At 45.6% G+C, this 20,730-nt stretch overlaps 1 protein-coding gene across 2 annotated transcripts in view; it reads right to left on the reverse strand.

Annotated features, from left to right (window-relative positions):
• The window catches only part of nsl1 (non-specific lethal 1), a 48,381-nt gene that overhangs the window by 4,166 nt on the left and 23,485 nt on the right, over positions 1-20,730 (reverse strand). The window contains exons 6-9 of one of the 2 annotated variants that reach the window (XM_075892513.1): positions 14,617-14,736; positions 12,675-12,825; positions 9,171-9,237; positions 8,319-8,780 (exon numbers count right to left, since the gene is read on the reverse strand). In XM_075892513.1, the coding sequence (XP_075748628.1) occupies positions 8,388-8,780; positions 9,171-9,237; positions 12,675-12,825; positions 14,617-14,736 (731 nt within the window). In that variant the 3' untranslated portion in view covers positions 8,319-8,387. Of the gene's footprint in view, positions 1-8,318; positions 8,781-9,170; positions 9,238-12,674; positions 12,826-14,616; positions 14,737-20,730 lie in introns of those variants that run through there. The other variant, XM_037422727.2, reaches the window with a different exon arrangement.

Consider the following 20,730-nt stretch of genomic DNA (forward strand, 5'->3'; position numbering starts at 1 on the left):
ACGTTGACCATGCAGGTCAATGTAGGAATCGGGATGGAGGCCCCTCTTTGGGCAAACATATAAGCGTTCTTTTGTGTGTTCAGTATGAAGCCATTCTCTCCCACCCATTAAGAAACCTTATTCAAACCTAATTGAACCTGACGTTCGCACAAGGAAAGGTTGCACAATTCGAAACCAACCTGTATATCATCTACATGTGTGCAGTAACACATTGTGTAGGAAAGACAAACGCAGGGAGTTAATTTTCACTATGAAAAGTGCACAACTCAATAAACCACCTTGTGGCACTGCCGTCTCTAGGACAAATATTCGAGATAAGACCGTGCCCACTCGAACACAGAATGTCTGGTTTGACATATAGCTTTCGATTATTGTTAACATTCTACCCGGCACACCTAAATGTGAGGGGGCTCGTAGTATGCCAAAGTGCCATGTTGTGTCATAGGCCTTTTCCACATCGAGGAACACAGAAATGAAAGACCGTTTATGAATAAAAGTGTTGCAAATTTGTTTCTCGATACGGACAGGGTGGTCAGTGGTGGGCCCAACCTTTCCAAACCCTCACTGATAAGGGGCACATAGGCCATTAGTCTCAAGGATGTGCATCAGTCGCCTGTGTATAATTTTTCTCAAAGACCTTGCAAAGACAACTAGTTAACGGTATTGGCCCGTGGGCGGGCCCTTGCCTTGTTTTAGAATTGGGATAACGATGACTTCCTTCCAGGCTGAGAGTAGCTCACCGGAAAACCATATCGTGTTATACAGGGCAAGAAGGGCTTTTTGGGTTTCAGTGGGCAGGTGTTTTAACATTTCATATGCCACACAATAGAGGTCTGGGGTAAGTTTATTGCGGCAGGTAAGTGAGGCTTGTAGTTCAGCCAAACAAAAAGGATCACTGTATACGTCGTGTATCGTGGGTTTGCGCTCTAATCTCCTTCTTTCTATCGTTAGAACGCTTTAGCATAGTGTGATGAGCTGGACACCTGTTCGAAGTGCGCCCCTAGAGCGTTCGCCCGGTCGTCCGAACTGTCGCCTTGTGTGTTCACAAGAGGAAGTGTGTGTGCTCGTTGTCCTGCCATCTTACCAACCTTGTTCCAGACTCTCCTTCATCTGTGTATAAATTAATGCCGAATAAAAATGTACACCAACTTTTCCTTCACGCCTGTCGGCGCGTTCTCCTGCCTTGAGTTTTTACGTTCTTAAAGTTTATAACATTCTCGGCTGTTGGTGAGTTTCAAAGCAACTTTCATGCCTTATTTGTTTTTCTTTGTGCACATTACGGCACTCATTATTCCACCATGGGACTCGTCCGCCAGACAGTCCACATGCTCGTAGAATACATTTGGTTGCAGCATCAATCAAAAAAGATGTAAAGTAGCCTACAGCAGCCTTTATGCTTGACAACCCCACGTCAGTCCAAGTTAAGAGAGTACCTTTATGAAACTGTTCCCGACCGGCTTTGTCGTTGAGTCATTTGGGAACCTGTGTAGGACATTGCTGAGAACTATAGGAAAACTCACTTCTATATGAATTATTAATGGATTCCTATTTAAGTAGAGGCAGGAGTGATGGAGACATGCTGAGGTCTTCCGACGTTAGTAAGTATTATTAGCGAAGTTGTAATATGTTGGCTCTTTTCAATTTGGGAGGCACGCGGCGGAAAAAAAGAGGAACTGTTCAATCAGGAAACCTCGACATCGCAGCGAGAGCCACACTAGAGGTTACTGTGTGCATTAAGGTCTCCTAGGACAAGATAGGGTTCTGGAAGGTAGTCGATTAGGGACTGCAAGTCATGTTTTTCAAGGCGTTGGTGTGGAGATATACAGAAAGAACATATTAAAAAGAACTGCTCAAATAGCCGCCGCCTCAAGGGATGTTTGTAGTGGTAGGAGTGTACAGGCAATCTCTTGATTCACTCTAAAAGCAACACTTCTGGATGATGCAATGGCATTATCCCTGTCCTTCCGCGAAAATAGCATGATAATGTAGAAAGTGTGTTTTGCTTTCAAGTGTAGTGTGTTTTGCTTTCAAGTGTATTTCTTGTGCACACAGCACTCTAGATGTTATGTTTGTGTAAAAGTTCCTGAATATCTTTGAGGTTTCTCAGCAGTCCTCTGACGTTCCACTGAAGTATTTGTGCCTCCATTTCGAAATACTTTGGTGCTGTGTGTACAAGAAGTGTTGCCTTAGATTACAGGGCCTTTTGGGGGTCCTGTAATGCGGGGTTTTTTCTTTTTTTGGTGTGCTCTAAAAAGCTGCGCTAGTCCTTCGGCGTGTCACGCACCGGAGGGTTGTGGCTTGTATCCCTCACCTCTTGCAAGGTGGCTGATAGTGCCTGTTCGGCGAGCACTTTCACAGTGGTTGCGGAGCTAACCGCGCTTGCAGTGGCCCAGGTTCCGGCAGACTCGAGAGTCTGGTGGCCCTGTTTACCAATGGGCGGAGCAGCACAGACTACTCCAGGTGGGGGCGTTGGTGATGCGACCGCAGGCACACTCGGTGCGTCATTCGCGGGTGCAAAGACATGTGGCACAGCTCCCTGGCACACCACATCGGTGAAGGAATGAGAGGGCTGGTTATGTACAGCAAAACGTTTGCGCATGTTAGGAATGCACGTGCCCTTTTTTAGACAGTGAAAGAGGACGACAATGTTCGGAGACACTCTCGTGCGAGTTTGGGGCTTGTGTGGCATTTTAAACCTGTGTGGCAAGCGGAATATTATGTGTGAGTAAATTATTATTTTATTACAATGTCTCGTGTGCTTCAAGGACGCCGACAAAAGCTAACATTTCATAAGTGGGATCGCCATCCAATCGCCACGGAGAGAAAATGTGAGTTTCGTCGGTATACGTAGCTGGTTAACGTAACCTTAACGCTAACATGCAGCCCACCGACGAAAGGGACAACCCAACTTGCGGCAGAGGAGGTACGGACTTTGGCAATGTAAACACTAGTACGGCGCGCGACTTACTCAAAGCTATCTAAGAAAAGGACCGTCTACTATTGACTCCACTGGAACAACTGACTGTGCAGGCGCAACCTCAACCAGCGCCAACGTCTCAGGTAATTCCCGACTTGAGTCACAACATCAGTGCCTTTGACAGCTCTGAAGACTGCTTTGCAGCACGTTAATGGATCGAGAGCATTCGGCAAACGTCAAATATTCACAAGTGGCCAGCTGCATACACGGTAGAGACAGCCAAAGTCCGATTGGAAGGAGCTGCCAAGGACGAGTATCGTTCAAGGAGTCTCCAGATCACCTCGTGGGAAGAGTTCGAAACACGCTTTCGTCGGATCTTCGTCAGCCAGACTCGCGTTGCAGAACGGTGGCGCAGGATGCTAGAGCAGGTGCAGCAGCGTAATGAGAGCACGGCCGCCTACTTCTACTCTAAGGTGCGTCTGTGCCATGAACTCAATTTCAACTTTATGGATACGCGAGAACAAGCTATCTCGGGGACGAGGTCTCGTGAACTATGCACCATGTTCTTGATGCATGATGATGACGACGACCTAATGCATGATATCTTGAAGCTCGAATGCATCGAACGGGAACGACAGGAGGTTTCCGGCACACGCAACAGAAGCCCCAAACGACATTCAGGTTTAGCACGCTGCCTGCCCGCTACCACGGCAAAAAAATTGACGACCAACGCCAACCAAAAAACGGAACGATGCCAACCACTGCCACCCGTCGACCGACACGTCACATCAAAGACCGAAGTCTACGTGACAGGCCGTCGTCTGCTCTCAACAGTAAGCGCCCAGGCGAAAACGGACGGCGCCCTGAGTCCACAAGAAGTCAAAGTCATGCCTGATGCAACCCCCAGAAGACACGTGAACCCGTTTTCCGAACGAGCCCTGCTACACACCGAGAACTCCAGAGATAGTGAAGTACCAACCGGTGAAGAACCTAAGCCCAAGACATCTACTGGAGCCAAAGAAAAGCTGAAAGACAAGAACGAAGCCGACGCTGACAGCAAAAAAAGGCAGACAAACTCGCAACCTGGTGCTAAGAGAAAAGACAGCGAGGAAAAACCCGTAATGTCGAAAGAGACAGCAGGACGTTGCGGCAAAGAAGGAAAGAAAAAGGAAGATGACAAAGAAGCAGCCCAGGGACAAAAGGTGACACGAAGATAAGCAGGAGGAAGGTAAAGTTGCAGAAGACAAAAAGCCAGAAGACCAACCAAGCCAAGACGACGATATGGAAGACAAGCTACCGGAAGCATCGGGGAAAAATTGCCGTAGACCAGACAGAAAGAAAGGAGAATGAATAGTCCCGGACCGACCCGAAGGAAGATACCGAGCCCAAGAAAACAGAACCAGACAACACCGAGAAAATGAGAAACGCCAGAGCAAATCCGCAGGAAGATTTACCGCAGACGGGCAAAAAGCTGTAGCCAGAGCTGGAACAAGCGTCGAAGCTGAAGTCTAGGCAAGAAGACACCAGCATCGTGCGTGTCGTGCCTTTCCCCAAGGTCAAGCCAGTCAAAATGGCCGGAAAGTACATCTTGATCTTGGAAGTTTCACGGTACGAACTTCTGCGTGCCATGAAAAACTTGATGCACCAGTGTTACGTATAGCTGTTTTCTTTGTGTTGTGTCTGTTTCTTCTTTATATGGTTTCTTTCATGTGTCATTTATTAAGTACTTAATAAGAGGATGGCCAAACATTTGCATGATAAGTCAGTCAAGAACATTCTTGGGATAGCCATAACGAGGACGTTAAGCATTGCAGGATGGCCGAAGTTGGAAATGCACGTGCCCTTTTGTAGACAGTGAAAGAGGACGACGATGTTCGGAGAGATGCTCATGAAATTATGGCCTGTGTGGTGTTTTCGTAGCCTGTGTGGTTTGTGTTTACAGAGAGCTAAGTGAATCCTTCCCTTTCTACAACGTTTAGGGTGCTTCCAAGATGCTGCAAGTTAACACACACTTGTTCAAAACACTGACTGAATTAAACTTTCAGTTCGATTATTTTTTTTTCTTTCTTCCACGAGGCATGTTCGCGAATAGGCGGTGTGATCTCTTTTGCAGTTCGCACAATGGGCAGCAGAGCTGCAACTGTCGGAAACATGTTCTTTGGATGCACATTTAGCGCAAATGGCACAACTTCTGCAGCTCTGCGACCTATGTTTAAGGCGCTGACATTTGAAGCAACGACTAGGATTTGGTATTTATGGTCCCACATGAAATTTGCAATAGCCGGTATCGATCGGTTCACGAAGGTTGCTTGTTCTAAATGTTAAAATGTGCTTAGTTGGGATTTCTTTGTCCTCTCATCTTAAGATTCTTTATACTATGACGTTTTTGTCCAGCCATCCTTAAAGTAGTTCTTTCACTGAATTCAAGGAGGTCATCATCAGAGAAGTCACGCACAGTATTCACGGATATACATGGGCCCCCTGAGACCGTGATTTTCCCAAAAGCTTAAAGTTTAGACAGTCTCTCATACTGGTCCTTTTCACAAACTTCCAAAAAAAGATCGCCACTTCCCGTCTTTGTTACTTTGTTACCTGGACCGACTGCTTCCGTGAGGAATTTTGACACGAGGAATGGTGAGAGTTTGGACTGTTTTTGTTTGATGTTAGCTGTGTATTACATGGTATTTAGGAAATGACTTTTTGGTGAAGGGAAAAAGTTCTCTTTGGTGCACCACCTGTTCGGGCGGCGACCAGTGAGTGAAAGAAAGGGGTTTGCCATGATACGGACTAGAGTTGGCGGCCACCCACCACTGTGCCCAACAATGGGATGCTGCAAGGTAGATCGCCTAAGAGGAGAAGCTCATCAAAAAAACTTTTTTTTTTAATTTCTAGTCATAGACACTTGAAAATTTTGTTATTAATATAGTTTTTCATGGAGATACAAATATGCAATCATTTTTTGTGTAGCTGCTATAGTTATTGAGTTACGACATGCACAATAGCAAAAAGTTGGCATGTTTTGCGGGTTCTCTTTCAAATACTCAACTTTCAGTAAAAGCATTGTCTCTGATCTTATTTGACTCTTGGTAGATTGTAAAGTGCAAATATCCATCCAGATATGTCACAAAAATATTAGAACCAAGGAAAAAAAATTGCATTGAATGACCAATTATTTTCAATCTCCCTTGAAACAATAGCCTAATATTTTCACAACGTATTCTGGTAGGCATTGCAATTTCAAGTAGATATTTGCATTCTGCATGAGTTGAAGAATATGCATCTCAAGTTTCGTTACTATACAATAGGTATAAGTGTCTAAAAAGATGCCGGAAAATGTGAAATCGCCAGAAAAAATGAAAATGAGAAAAACAAGTTTGAAAGCTTGGAAAGTTGGCATTTATTAGGAAACCATTTTTTTTTTTCATCAGATTGGGGCACAATTAAAAGCATCTTGCACTGAATGCTCGGAAGAATGAGAATCGCATAGAATTGTGAAAGTTGGTCATGGCCTGCGCCTATAGCGCGTGCTGCCAGAACTGCCTTCAACGTTTACAGCAAAGCTATCACGCGAGCAGCCGCTGTCGAAACGAGCGCTCGTCCCTTGGTACCTGGCCGAAGTAGTACGTCTCGACGTGTGCGTGAATGAAAGTGTAGATTCAGGGCAATCGGTATTTTCACAGCACAGTTCGAGGAATGCCGAAAGCCCTTTGCAATTTCCAGCTGCCTCGGATGCTGAGTTCCCATTCGCGGCAGGTTGGGCGTTGCACACCCGCCACAAAGGCAGTCAGCGCATCGATTTCGCAAAGCAGCGTGTTGGCAGTAGCAGCGCCTACTGATCTACGTTCACTGTCGAAGAATGCGTTCTTCATTTGAGATGCACTGACGAATTCCACGGTAGCGACTATTTCACAACCACTGTCGCCGTGGGGTTCGGTGTCAGTTAGGCCTATCCGAAGTTGGGGCGTTGGTTGGCGGTGACATTGGCATTCGCTGTCCCTTTGGGAAGCGTCCAACGCCGTTTCCCTCGATACTTGGGGTGAGTTCTAAACTTTCGATTATCTAGACTGCGCTTGTCGGGGCCTGCCATGAGGCAAAACTGCAGAAAAACACCGAACAACCCGATTGCGAAGTCTGAGGCTTTGCTCTTTCGCCGGAAAAATAGAAGAGGGAGGAGGCCGAGCGCACCTCCGACCAATGGCGGCCTCGCGCTGCTTGCCGCGATATTCAAAACACGTAATGTATGCATTGTTTTTCTTATTTTTGGTTCATTCTTCGTGAAGACACGAGACTGGCTACTAGTGAATTGTGAAGAGGAAGGCCTTCGCAGCATGCGTGCACGATTGCAAATGGCGGCCAACGCGTCGTTTTCGCAACAGCACAACGCGAATTATGCAATTTTTGGCGACTTTCGTGCATTTCTCACGTTACCGTTCCCTACTTGGAAGCATTTTCAGATCATTTATCATGCGAATTTCAGCTTAATATTTTCAGAAATAAAATATTGTAGTCCAAGAATGCCAATACAACTGAAAAAAAGAAAAGGTGAAAATTTACCAGAAAGTGGGACTCCGCTCTCCGGAGCCCAGACATAACATCGCAACTTTGGGCTGTCCAGAGGGCCCACGATGCGGCGCTAGGGCTCGGCCTTACTGTCCCATCGTGGGAGCGGCCCGCCGTGTGCTAGGGCGCACGCCTTCGGACTTGTCAATAAAGTTTTTCCAAACCAAACCAAACCGGAAAACCGCGACTTTACGACCAACGTCTCCCCTTAAAGACGCCAGCCATGCATCGCCGTTATAAACAAATATAGCTACAATAGGTTGGGCAACGACCCAAGGTTGATCCTTGCCGCCAGGAAAACTAGAAGTGAAAAGAGTAGAAGACGGGAACGATTGAAAGTGAGAAAGAGGAAGAGGAGGAGAGAGAGACAGGAAAAGGCAACTGCCGATTTCCCCTGGGTGGGTCAGCCCAGGGGTGGAGTCTACATGAAGCAAGGGCCAAAGGGGTATGCTGCTTTTGCTGGGAGGCCTTAAATGTCCAATCACTCAGCATTGGCTCAACCCCCAAGATCCCCCTTTCCGTGGTTATGGCTAAGCTACGCATGGCGAGGCATGGGAGGGGGTCGAAATACCCCCCTTCCCCCAATGGCTTGGGTCTGTGGTATCACCACACACCAGACGCCTGCTTGCGCAGACATCCCTGTGGGGGCATTGGCAGCAGAGCCCCTCAGCCACCAACTCATTGTGGTGGACCTCAAGAGGTCAATGACAGATGACACACTAATGAATGAAAAAGAGGTTAGCTGCTAAAAATGGCTAACGTTCACTTTTTTGACCATAGGATGCACGGCAGGAGTGCGGCCTCAATACAATGTCACAAGGCAATAACAACCATAACGAAATCCATGCATGTTCTTTTTTACTGCAAATTGCAGCAAGATCCCAGATTAATGCCTCTGTATCACTTGGGGTCATGTTCCCACAGTTAGCACGCCAAATAGATGACAGCGTTGACAACAAAAGTAATATACTAGCGAGTTTGAGCACTTATTACGCTCATTTATTTTCCCGCGTCTAACTGAGTGTTCATGCAGCACCGGCTCATCATACTGCCACTTTTGTGCCCATATTAAACAGAACAACAGAGAGAATGCTGGTATAGCAATGAAAATGCTGTGTGCTCGGGGGCTTGAGCATGTTATGTGCACGTGATCTCGCGTGCGCATGAAATGTCCTTGTGCATCTGTCATGCGATCTTCCAATAGATGCTGAAGAGGGTGGGGAAGAGTTTTGTGGGCAAGAGTTTTGAGCTTGATTTCTCGCATCATGGTTTCGAACCAGTTCAAACTGTTTGTTTTCACAGCCTGTAATGAACCAATTGAAAAAATTTCTGTGGCATAATGCTCTTCATTGGACACACAACAACTTACAGCGTCTAACTAAAACTTGTTATGTGACCAGGTCAAACCTCAACATAACGAAGTCCTGCTTGCAGCTGGAAGCATCATTAAATCATGAATTTGGTACGTTCCCACAGTGCAAAGAGGAACGATAACACCTGTCGTATATCTAGGCAACACAATTGCCTAGAAAGTTTGTCAACACCATGTTGACCCCACCTCTCCATCCACTTTGCTGGCAATTTCGCTTTGCTTAGAAAGGCGGAGGCCTCATTGGAATGTTACAATGTGTCTGCCTTGCTTTTTGCCTGCACAATCCGAACCAATTAGCAATGTGAGGTAAGAATGCCTTACTTCATCCGGCATGTCTCCACAGTCTTGGATAGTTTCACTGAGCTCCTCTTCTGTTAATGCACGCCACCTGAAAAACAAACATGTTCCCCGCATTCACTAAACCATTATGTGGCAGCAGCAGTACATGTCAAAGAACTTTAGAGGTGTCCTGAACCAACCCTGCGGCTTGGCTTGTTGAAAAACACATACGGAGGAGATCAGAGACTGCTGTGATAAGCTTGGCCAAATCTAGCGACTGTGCACGGCAAGAATTTGTGAACTTGCCGCGAATCCGCTACTTTCTCAAGTGCCACTTTTTTTTGTAACAGAGACCCATTTTCATGTTAGTTGAAGTGACATCACACAGCGGAGTTTTCGTCGCACAACATATTGCTGCTACTTGTTCATAGTTGACATAAATCAAAAACAGCGTTCAGACCAGATGTGCTTCTTACCACGGAGTGGTTGATGATTGATTGATTTGTGGGGTTTAACATCCCAAAACCACCATTTGATTATGAGAGACGCCGTAGTGGAGGGCTCCGGAAATTTTGACCACCTGGGGTTCTTTAACGTGCACCCAAATCTGAGTACACGGGCCTACAACATTTCCGCCTCCATCGGAAATGCAGCCGCCACAGCCGGGAATCGAACCCGCGACCTGCGGGTTACCACGGAGTGGTGCCACATCTTTAGTGTGCCAATGCTATACACTGGTGACACTGGTGCACTCCAAAAATGCAACGTGAGAAAGCACATAAGGAGAGGGTGAAGAAAAAAAAAAAAGAGCATTGACAATGCTAGCCACAATTACGAGGGTGGTCCAATAAGTACTTAGCCTCACCGCAAGAGCATGACGCTATCGCATTAGACACACACTCAAACTTCGGTATAACGAAACGAGATATAACGAAATATTGGTTATAACAAAGTAAATGAAAAAGTCTGGCAACAGATATATTGTTAGGAATAAACCTTTATAACAAATTTTCGGATATAACAAACTTGATTTTGCATAATGCCACTGTTATAATGAGGTTTGAGTGTAGAGACGATTACGGTCTCCTAGAGAGACACGCAAAGGTCCAGTCGAATCGGGCTCGCGATTATGTTTGTGTCACTTGAAGCAGGTGATTTTCATGCGACCGTTAGAAATGGAGAATGAGCAATATCAGTCGGTGATTCGACTTCTGTTTTTGGAGGGAAATCGCGCAGAATAAACAAGGAGCAACTGGGTGCCGTCTACAATGTGTCTTCTCTTTTGACAGCGTATGGTCTTCTCTTTTGACAGCAGCTGTCAGAACGTGAAAAATTGGTTCAAGTTTAAACCTGGTGGCATGTCTGTTTTTGATGAGCGTTGCCCAGGGGCCCCGCAAAAGGATACCACAGCGCCTAGCCAATATCGCGGCGAAAATCTACGACCTCGTATTGGCAGACCGCCGACTGAAGGTGGGCGAGATGGTATAGACAGTAGGCAACTCAAAAGATCGCGCGGGTCATATCCTGCATGAAATTTCAGGCATGAGAAAGGTGTCGGCACAATGGTCGTCACGCTTGCTCACTCTGGACAACAAGCGTCTCCATGAGATCATTTCAGAGCAGTGTTTGAAGCTGTTTAAGCGTAATCCAAAGAAGTTCCTGTGCCGTTTTGTGACCGTCAACGAAACATGGATTCACTGGTACACCCCAGAGGTCAAAGAACAGTCGAAACGGAGGACTTCACCCGGAGAACCTGCTCTGAAGAGGGCAAAGACTCTCCCATCGGCTGGTGATAGCCACCATTTTCTGGGATTCTCAAGCTGTTATCTTCGTTAGAGACCTTGAGAAGGGCAAAGCGGTGACAGAACCCTACTACTCGAAACTACTGGGCCGAATTGCAGGGGGGGGGGGGGGGGCAGATTTGGTGAAGAAAAAGGTGCTTATCCACCATGACAATGCACCAGCTCACACCTGCAACGACCTGACGAACAAATTGGTTGAATTGGGCTAGGAAGTGGTGCCCCATCCAGCGTATTTTCTAGATTTGGCCCCCAGTGACATTTTCAAGTCCCAAAACAAGAAAAGTGATTTCTTCTTGTTTACCAACTTAGAAAAGTCACTTGCTGGACAAATATTTGAGTCGTATGAAGAAGTTATTGCCACCACAGAAGCCTACTTTGCAGCTCAGGAGAAAACATTTTTCTGACGGGGTCAAGAAGCTGTCGGATCACTGGGTCAAGTGTATAAAGCTGAAAGGGGACTATGTTCAGAAATAAATGGACAACATTCCAAAATTTTTGTTTTTCTTCTGAAGGCTAAGTACTTGTCAGACTGCCCTCAAAACCATTACAGCCAGCACCACCTGTGTTCAAAAAGTCTGAAAAGAGCAGGTGAGGCGCCGATTGAGTTTTCAGTGTTCTCGCACAGGGTAGTGTTGCAAGCGCACTTTCAAGCCTTTATAACGAAAGCCAATTTGAACTGTAAGGCACCTGTGTAACATGGAAAAAAAAATAATAATTCAGACGAGAACTCAGAATTTAGTGTGACATCATTATCTGAACAGAAGCCATGCATAGCCTAAATTTCAAGCCCACATAAGGCTCACCATTACATACTGATCCTAGAATTTACTCGGTTGTGCAGAGGTTGGTGTGCCACAGTATGAGGCTGGGTCACACTGTGTGCTTCAGAAAAATTGTTCACACTTGAATTGTAGTTCTTAAGGTTGCATCTTTTTCTGTCAATAAAAAGCATGACTCTACAACACAAACAAAAAGTATGCCTTTGTGGCTTCTTTGAAGAAGTCTGAGGAAATGGATGCCTGTGTTTAGTTGACACTTGCAACGTGCTGTCCAAACACAAAGAAAGACACACAAGAACCACACATAGACACAACAAGAGCGCGAATTAACAACCATTTATTTGACGAAACTGACAACTTTGTACAATAAACTAGCTCCTACTTTGGTTCTTCCTGTCGTGGTACTTGTAAAGATTTCAGCGTAGCATACACTATCATTATCCTGGACTCCCCGTAGAAAGAGCAACGAAGACGGGCACTTTTTACGGCAAATATCAGCTATTTCGGTGAGCTCGTGCTACAGCACGGTGCTAATTAGGCAATATAATTTTCCTTCGCTATTCAGATGACGAGCAAGTGACACCTCAAAAGCGTCCATAGCCAGACAATAATGACGGGATAAAAAGTTACTTTTTTCCCCCTATGTTTCAACGTGAAGCCACTATGTGGACTTCTGTATGTCTACGAACTACACTGTTGTTTACAGCAATGCACAGCCTTTTAACAGTCGTAAAGGTTATTAAAATATATTGCTGTTACTCACCTAAAAATAATGTGTAAGTAACAACAGAAAACGGTCATCCAAAAATTTTATAATTTTTTTCTTAAAATAGGTTCACCCAAAGGATTTAATTTGGCAATAAAAAAAATACACATTTAGGGATGCATTTTGCGAAAAATCGACCCTTTAAGGATTAAAGAATCATTATCATGCAATGCTTGTCGGGCACTTCAGAAACACTCACTTTGGTGTGAGGATCTCCTTGTAGGGCAAACGTTCCACTCGCGTGGCTGAGGCAATGCTGTAGGGGATCACTATGTTGTTGATGTCAAATGCATTTTCACCTCTACGTTTCCGCAAGACCTCCTGAAGAATAGACCGGTTTTGAGCTCCACCTGGGATAAAAAAGAAAGCATACAGAATGAAGTGGAGAGACAAGCAAGGACGATGGAAGTGTGTCATATTAGACGCCTGAGCATTCAGCCTTCAACATTTCAAGTAAACACACGCATCGAATTGAGAAAGCTGTCACTATCAACGATGCCAAATGCGACAGCACTACGAGGTGAACGCTTGCCACATTATTTAAAGAAAAAGGAGAGAATTAATAAAAAATGAGGAACACTATTACGTGCTTCTCTCTGGGCGTTTTGATATCGTTGGTCATGATGTGACCGTGTACACCCGGTCAAAAATGCTAATGGTGACACGTCGCCGAGGGAAATGGTCACTCGTGACTATGCTGTGTGCTTTTACAATCAGTGACCACAGGGCCCGATTGCTCGAGCGAGGACAAACTCTGCTCGCTTTGGCTTCGAGAAGCACGATTCAGCATATTAGACCATGCGCCAACACACTGCACTGCTCTTCGGAAGGGGCAACTAAAGAAGTGTTCGCCATGGGTGCAAGGCATCGTTTGCGAGCTCGTCTGGGCGAGCTCCAAGAACAAAGGAGCTGAGGGACGGAACAGAAAAGGCGTGCTCATCGTTAACTATCAGGAGGGGCTTTCTCACTCCCTCTGGGGGCACGCACGCGAAAACCTTTCGCGATGCAGCGTCACAGTTGAGATCCGCTACAAGCCGGTGCCAGGTGAGAAAGATGAACAGCACTTCTGCTCTCCCAGCTCGAACAGACCGCAGAGAATGGGAGAGTCATGTTAGGCCACAAGAACGGCAGAAATAGGCGAAAAAGCCCGCGCAACGGAGACGGGCTAGCTTCAATCCCCACAAGGTGCCGGAGCCAAGATCGTCACTGGCTGCCGAGGCGTTTATTCATTTAGGAAAAAATATATGTGCAAGTGATGACAAGAGCCACGCAGCAGTGCAGCTGCTAAAAGATGCCTGGTGATGATGGAATATGACAAAATTCATCAAGCAGTGCATTTATGAAGCGCGAGCATCCAAGTAAGATTGTTTTTTAAAGACGATAGTCTTTCTTGGGGACCTTCGACGCAAAAATTGTCTGCCTGTACATTTGTCTGTTTGTCCACTCTTAACAGCACGGGGGTACTAGAAATGGCTGACCCCATCCACAGCGCCCACCAATGTTGCTCAAGGATTAGCGTTCAAACTTGTGCAATTGTCAATTAATAAGCAATCATTGCGCAAGTCCGCAGCACCATAACAACACATATATATTCTGCATGTGCATCTTTTATTAGAAAATGCATACATAAGTAGTTTTAAGGACCATAGCGATTATCACGCTGCGCTGACCATGCAACGCTTGCACGTAAAGGTGAGTGTTTTCAACGCTTTGCCAAGACGCGATGTTGGTGGCACCTACCCGTCGCCTTGCGTTCCTCACCTTATCACCTCTGAGACGGGCGCGCACACCCGTCTCAAAGCCACACGCTTCGTTTTTCAAAAAGACTGCCAGGTGGCGCTCATTTCTCACATGTGATGCGACTTGACGCGCTCGTTCGCCTCCGCTGCACGCTCGAGGCACTCTAACGCAGAGTCTCCAAAATACCATTCACCTATTTTCTTGCGCAGAACATCAAATTAATTGTTCACTCTCTCCACAAGCAAGACGATAGTCTTTGGACGACATTTGCAGATTACATGCAGATACGGGGCCAATTTTTTGTGCATTTCAACACCAACTCTTGCTATGCAATTTTTCTCAATTCTCAGCACTAGTGTTTCCATGCGGTTTCATCAATATTCCCATGAAAAACATGTCACCTGAAAGAAGCTGGGATGAATCACCAAGTGATGGTGCAGGTGAAGGCACAGGAGAGGCAGCCTTGGAACTGCCGCTTGATGCAGTGGAGAAGGTACGGTGCCGTTCTCGCTGCTTTGACACTGCAATGCACAAGGCGGTGTCATCAAAGCAGGTTTGCTCGAAAGAGGTACGAATTGAGCACATTCAAGGTTTCCACTTAAAACTGGAATACAACAGCATTACCCAGCCAACAGCTCACCAGCACATATTAAACAGAATGGAAAGCAACCATAAAATATGTTCCGTATAACAGGAGACCAAAAGAGGCAAAGAAATCAAGAAGGAAACCAATCATGTCAGATGCAGCTGCTTCAAACTGCGGGAATTTAGGCACCAGTTTCAGAAACTATACGTCAAACAACAACTGATATTTCTGCCTGCTTTCAATTTTCTGGGTATGTGTGCAATGTCAAAAACAGTCTAGCATTGCACATGCACGCTCTGGTTTTCATTGAAGATACAAATTACCCCTTCGAAATGCAATAATTGCAAAACGTTCCATTGACTCTGCACCAAACTGCAATGTATGCGCCTACTGTGGAAATATATGAGCGCACAAGGTAGAAGGAAGGAAGCACTTGACAGGAAAGAAGCTCGAATTCCTACATTATGTTGTACCAACTGGCCCAGCATTCCACTTTAATGCGCCTACTGCCGCGAGGCAGCTAGTTACACTTAGCATGTGGGTTGCAACCTGGCATGCTGTCCGGAGAAGCTTGACTGCACGCTAGTGTAGGTTACACTATACTCATATTTGCTGAAGGAACTACAGTTGCCAAACATTGTTCCGACCTGGCGGGTACCGCGAAATAGTCTGCAAAATCCAACAGTCCGAAAAAATGGCCAGGCCGTGAAAATAGAGTTTATTTGGATTAGAAAAGCCTAAAATATCTCCAATAATGCCATGCTTCATGGTGTACTTGAAGACACGCAAATTCAGTTCTATTTGAGTTACAGAGACTGTGTTGGCAAGCGCGTTGGCAAGCGTGTTGGCAATCGCCGCCGCCGACCGTTGCGGGTGACAGAGTTAGTGGCTCCATGAAACCAGACAAACAAAACTTGATGCCGGTCACAAAAATATGCATGCAATGTCTCGCCTGTTAAGTGGGATATAACAACACACATGGGGCTTCTTTTACCTCCAAGGACACCGCATAATAAGTGAGCCTCCAGAATTTCGCCCCCATCAAAACGCTACCATCGCGGCAGCGATCGAACCCGCGTGTCCCAGGTCAGTAGCCGAGCCGCATGACCCCCCCCCCCCCCTCCCCGGAGTGCTACAGAGCAATCGCGAACAGCAGCGAGCATGTGACGCGCAAGGCAGCTCAGACGCACTCGTCACACCTCTAACATGACCACGTGCACAACGACGACCAGAAAAATAAACACCCAGAAGATAAAAACAACCTACCTTCATACTAATGATGATGATAAGGCTGACTGAAAAAGAAAAGTTTTACGGTTTGCTAGCCAAGAAAGATCAGACATACCCTCCCAAACTAGAAGACTGTCCAGACTTCCAATCTTGGAGGCCACACATAGTCACTGCAAACCATACTCGACTAAGCCAACAAAAGATCTAATGTGGCGGCTTTCAAAATGGAGCGGTGTCACTATAGTGCCTAGAATATACTAGTTAGTGTGCTGAGCGCACGCTCTCGCGTGGCTGCCGTGCTGATGCCTTTCCGCAGTCACCGCATGTTGCCGCAGCTGCTCTATAAGGTCCACTGCGCGTCGGCGGCTCCTGCGTTATGAGTAGCGTAGCAGAGCACTTTTTGCAGCGAATCCAGTCTTGATTGATTGGTGGGGTTTAACATCCCAAAACCACCATATGATTATGAGAGACGCCGTAGTGGAGGGCTCTGGAGATTTCGACCACCTGGAGTTCTTTAACGTGCACCCAAATCTCAGCGCACGGGCCTACGACATTTCCGCCTCCATCGGAGATGCAGCCGCTGCAGCCGGGATTTGAACCCGCGACCTGCGGGTTAGCAGCCGAGTACCATAGCCACTAGACCACCGTGGCGGGGCGCGAATCCAGTCTTCTTCGTTGCTTTTTACACACTTGACAAGAGACTTGACTGGACGAAAAAAGATCTTAGTGCCAAATAACTGCCCAAGATTAGCCTCTGCTAATTCGGAATGACAAAACGAAGAAGCGTTTCACACGCATGTACCTCAAGTTGTCTGCTTGTTTTCGCCATTCTGTGCTTATAACGACCAAGGCCAAATATGAGGAACCACATTGAATGTACTACGGCTCACGGAAGCTGCCATTTGAATATAATACGCTAAGCCTGACACATTAGATGCGAGAAATCGTTGTCAAGATTGGCTCACGGCAATTTCGATCGTGAACTCCAATTTTTTCGCAGCTACATAAAAACGTTCACAGTCAAATTTTCCCGCTCAAGGGTGTCCTCGCAGCTGACTGCCACTTGGTACATCTTACTGCTTTAAAAACCGCGCCACACAAAACTGAGCAACAGCGCTTGCTTTTTTTTTAAATCTTCGTGCCGGCGTTTATGTTTTGTTTCCAACACAGTGATTTTATTCGACCTCGATCTAGTCAACTGCTATTCACACTCGGTATGATGCAGCATCATGCTAAGGGCATACTCTAAGTGCCGAAGTAGTCGGATCATGTGGCTACTGTAATTGTCAATCGCGAACAGATAGTTTGCTCGGGTCTGGTCGATGACAAGGCCCCCATGGCATGGTGGCTGACAGAATTGATCTCCTGGTCTTCTTTTTCAAGGCAGAAAATATATTCGAATTAAGTCTAAAACTGCCTTTAAACCACTGCACGTATTTTTGCAAGCAAGCTTGCCCAGGCAAAACAAATATCTTTTCCTTGCGCAGGTGCTCATAGAGTTTCAGGCTGCGCATTCGCATCAAAAGGCACTCGACTATCCAGTTCTCAGCGTACGGCTGTCTTTCACAGACTGTCGTTGGGCAACAAGGAAGCATACCTTCACAGCAAGTTGCTGATTTTGAGGGAAGTTGCCACTCTTTCTAGCACTGCCGATTTATTCAGTGTCCCATTCTGGACTTTCATGCCAGCCACTTGATGCTGCACAGTAGCCAGTTTTCTTTTCACACAAGATACATTGACTGATTGTTCAGAGCATGTCGCAGACTGACAGCATCCGGCGTGCTTCTTCCTGCGCAATCTGTTTTACACGAGCCTTTGCAGATATTTGCACTTTGCGTAGCTATTAACTTTAAGCTGACACTTCTCAGAAAAATACAGTTTCATGAATTCGGCAAACTTCCCCGCATCCGGTTTCAGGCCACATCAGCCACACAGAATCTGAGATGCAAATTTCTTGATCAATTCTTCAGCCTTATTTGTTATCCTAAGCATGTGCCTGCCACTTTCCTTTCCACAGAAATTCGCTTTAGCCAGTACTGAACCACGTTGGGCATCACAGCTCCAAATGTCATTATTTCAATAAACAGTGCAGTGACATTGTTTTCTGCGCGATAACGCACGTAGGCAACAGAGCCTGCTTGCCTGCAATGTGTCCTTGCCTGCAGTGTGTGCTTGATGACTCACTGCTGACATCTGTAACGGCACTGCACTTCCCCGTTTAGTGATGGTATGGTCACAAATATTTCGCAATTTCCTTTATGGTTCCTTTTTACGCTGAAGGTGTTTAGGGTAGTTGTCAAATACCGTTGGTAGTGCGTCTGGGTTCAGGCACGGTCTCTCCCTGGCGATCTCGTTGACGATGCAGCCGGCTGTAGCTTAAAGGTTTTTTTTAAGTAGATGTCCTCAAAATGCTTCTCATAAAACACACGTCTGGGTCAGCTTGAGCCGCACCCACTCCACAAGTCACATCTAACGGCACAGGAAACATTGATATCTTCTCCTGGATTGTGCAATAGGCTTTTGGGCACATCGGCACAAAGCACGTTTTCTACCTGCCCTGATGCCTCTCCACTGTATCATGTCTTTGCGGTTCCAAGTGGCATAAAGAACAGCATTAACATGCTAAAAACAGTGCACACATCACTAAGACAGCTTCTGACAACACGAGGCATAGAAAACTTACAATGTCGCAGAATCAACACCGGCAACACACATACCAACGGGCTGCACCTCAGCGACAAGTGGCGCAGCCTGCCGGCGAAAGTCAGAAGGCATCACCGTTCCTGCCATTTCCTCCCATTGTGAACTGCTCCGCTTAGAAGCACTAGCCAGTATATTCTAGGCACAACAGTATAACTCAAAACAAACGACCTAATCCGAAAAATCGAACTTTGAAACAAATTCATCCAAAAAATCAATTCCGAAAATAAATCAGTGCAATGGGAACCTTGACAGTGCATTTCTGGAGTCCAAAAAATCTGTCTGCGACTGTACTGCACCTAACATTTTATGAGATACATGAACGAAAGGCGGAATGACAGAACTTTTCACTTTCATTGTTTCATTAACAAGATATATCCTATGCGGATGATATAAATTGCCAGGTTCGAGATTATGAAACAAGACTGAACAGTTCGTAAGGACACTCTTCTATCTACAAAGAAAAACAAATAACAGGAATTGAAATTTGAGATTTATATTATGTACTACTGTTTAACAGGCATCATACCTGAAAAATTCAATGTTTTTTTCTTTGAACAAGACTGCACCAACAAAATTTCACAGTAAGTACCACAACGGGACGTATCATATGCAACAGCAGTTACTTAGCGTGATGCATAGCGCAACTTTGCATGCCTTGCAGTAAACCGATTTTTAGCTTGGTTTTCTAGCTGCACTTGCGTTTCTTTGTTGTTTATAAGATAAGATTCCATCCCAGCAGGCTGGCGCTGAAACGCAAACTGAGATGGCCCGAAGCAGAAACAGAGCGGTGATGTCCCAGGCTGATTTGCACCGTCGTTGTGCTCAGAGTCAAAGCGTGACCAAAAAGCAGCATCTTCACACTTTCTGCTGCTGGTTAAATCAATAAAATGAGCTGCAAACACACTGGAATGCCGATATTTGCAATCTTTCAAAGCGTGCGTACTCAGTGTCCTGTGGCAGTTATTTTTGCTTTCCATTTAGACCATTGTAGGACTTTGGGCCGCACTCAAATATCAAGACCACACAGGAAGAATCACTAAATAAAGAACGTGTCATTCTCAACGAATCACACGGTGTGTCTGTGAGGAGAGTGGAATCTCTCAAAAGCTGCAATTTAAACCATCGATATTGGGCTATTGATGTCCCAAGAGCACAATATGCGCACACATGGAGCTCTACGGGAGGATAAATGATTCCAAAAAAGACCATGTTGTAGCCAGTCCTGCACTATAGGTGAATACGTTACACGATATCTGGGCAATAGAGGGCTTGAGTTACAATTGACTCAAAATGGTACAAGAAGCGATGCGATCAACTAAAGACAATTTCACACAGCTTGTGGAGCAGCATGACGAATATTTGGAGTAGTTACCAAGCCACCATATAGAAGTGCAAATATTTGTCGCTCAGCTGGACCAGTAGTACCAAAGGTTCAAGAGAATTAATTTTTGCCCAAATACACACATTTTTACTTAGAATAGCCCAAAACTTGATAGTATTAAGTTACTGCTCATACTTTTCCTGCCAACCACCCTATGTTTCTTTAAAGGAGCCACTAAAGTGAAAACGAATTTGGCTCAGATTGATAAAATTTCATGGTATAATCGTCAGGTGCAAGTTGCACAGACTTTTCTGTGATGAAACAGGGACGAGCTTTTCTGTATGACAAACTAGAATGACAAAGACACACAAACTGTTCAGGCATTAATATGGTGCTCAACAATTTAGGAGATCAAAATAATAAAGGTGGTCGTGGACTCATTTCTCACAGGAAGCAAGTTCTTCTTTGTTTAATTTCATTTCTTTTTGTCAATGTGAACTATAAATGCTTTTCTCACTTTCATCATCTATTGGGTACTTATGGTGAAGAAAAATAAAGCCCTCAAATGATCTGCACTGTGGAGTCAATACATGCATTTATGAAATGCCATCATGCCACTAACGTTCACACATGTCTACTGTAACTCTACTCAGGCACATGCAAAGCCCAACGCAA

The sequence above is a fragment of the Rhipicephalus microplus genome, chromosome 4, assembly GCF_043290135.1.
Source record: "Rhipicephalus microplus isolate Deutch F79 chromosome 4, USDA_Rmic, whole genome shotgun sequence".
In the NCBI taxonomy this organism is placed as follows: Eukaryota; Metazoa; Arthropoda; class Arachnida; order Ixodida; family Ixodidae; genus Rhipicephalus; species Rhipicephalus microplus.